The sequence below is a fragment of the Palaemon carinicauda genome, chromosome 9, assembly GCF_036898095.1.
Source record: "Palaemon carinicauda isolate YSFRI2023 chromosome 9, ASM3689809v2, whole genome shotgun sequence".
Lineage (NCBI taxonomy): Eukaryota > Metazoa > Arthropoda > Malacostraca > Decapoda > Palaemonidae > Palaemon > Palaemon carinicauda.
This window is the reverse complement of record NC_090733.1, coordinates 6,907,221-6,908,412: the sequence shown is the minus strand read 5'-3', so window position 1 is coordinate 6,908,412 and position 1,192 is coordinate 6,907,221. Positions and strand designations below refer to the sequence as shown.

At 39.0% G+C, this 1,192-nt stretch overlaps 1 protein-coding gene across 1 annotated transcript; it reads left to right on the top strand.

The window, feature by feature from the left end:
- The first annotated feature begins 434 nt into the window (after positions 1-434).
- LOC137646254 (uncharacterized) lies at positions 435-764 on the top strand. The gene has a single exon (XM_068379372.1). It carries the CDS (start codon positions 435-437, stop codon positions 762-764), a length of 330 nt encoding a protein of 109 aa, XP_068235473.1.
- The last annotated feature ends 428 nt before the right edge of the window (positions 765-1,192 follow it).

The window sequence follows — 1,192 nt, the reverse complement described above, 5'->3', positions numbered from 1 at the left end:
AAAATTCGGAGATTTTCTTTCATCCTAGATAATTTAGGTATCGGATTAACTGCACCTGTCCATACAGAAAAGAGATTCTGGAGTAGGCCATCATACATGATAAAAAAAACATACGCACAATGAGCTTAGCTGACTGACAATGGAAAACTGAAATGGGAAACAACACTCTTCTCAATCCAATTATGACAAAATAGATAATCCAGCGAGACCGACTGCCTGATATCCACCAAAGGTCAAGAAATCCTCTAATCGGCTGAAGAATATAGGACGCACCTTGATGGAATCAAATGTGGCTAATCCTACCTAACACTCAATACAAACTTTATTAGAACACTGGGAAACATCTTGTTGTTTGCATATAATAGCTATAACTGTCCACTTCTTTTTCTTATTTCACTGTACATCGCCAAGAGGTCAATTTGTTTAATATAGTAATGGATGTGATTATTGAAAGAGTGAGTGAACAGTCATCATGGACCATGCCCTTTGCAGATGATATAGTTCTGTGTGATGAAATCAGAGAAGGATTGGAAAGGAAGCTGGAGATATGGAGAGAGGAATTGGAGAGCAGAGGGCTAAAGATCAGTAGAACAAAAACTAAGTATATGTGTTGCAGCCTGCAGAACCAGTTAAATTATATACATTTGCTGGGTGAAATAGTAAAGAGGACAGAAAAATTCAAGTACCTAGGGTCTTATGTTGAGGAAACAGCAGAACTCCAAAAGGAAGTGAACAGTAGAATTCAAGCTGGATGGAATAATTGAAAAAGAGTGCCCTGAGATTTGGGTGATCAAAGGATAAACTTAAAGTTAAAGGAAAGGTACATAAAACTCTAGTGAGACCTGCCATGACATATGGTGCAGAGACCTAGCCCATGAAAAAGATCTTTGAGAAGAAAATGATTGTTGCAGAGATGAGAATGTTAAAAAGGATGGCTGGGATCACGAGAATGGATAAGGTTATGATTGACTTAGTAAGGGGAACAACATAGGTGTAAAAGAAAATACAAGAAAAGAGACTACACTGGTTTGGGCACGTAAGGAGGAGAGACCAGGAGTATGTTGGGAGGAGGATGCTGGATATGGATGTTCCAGATAGGAGGAGGAGGGGAAGACCAAAGAGAAGGTAGATGGAGTGTATAACATCAGATATGGAGGAAAAAGATCAAACAATGGAGGACATGGGAGATAGA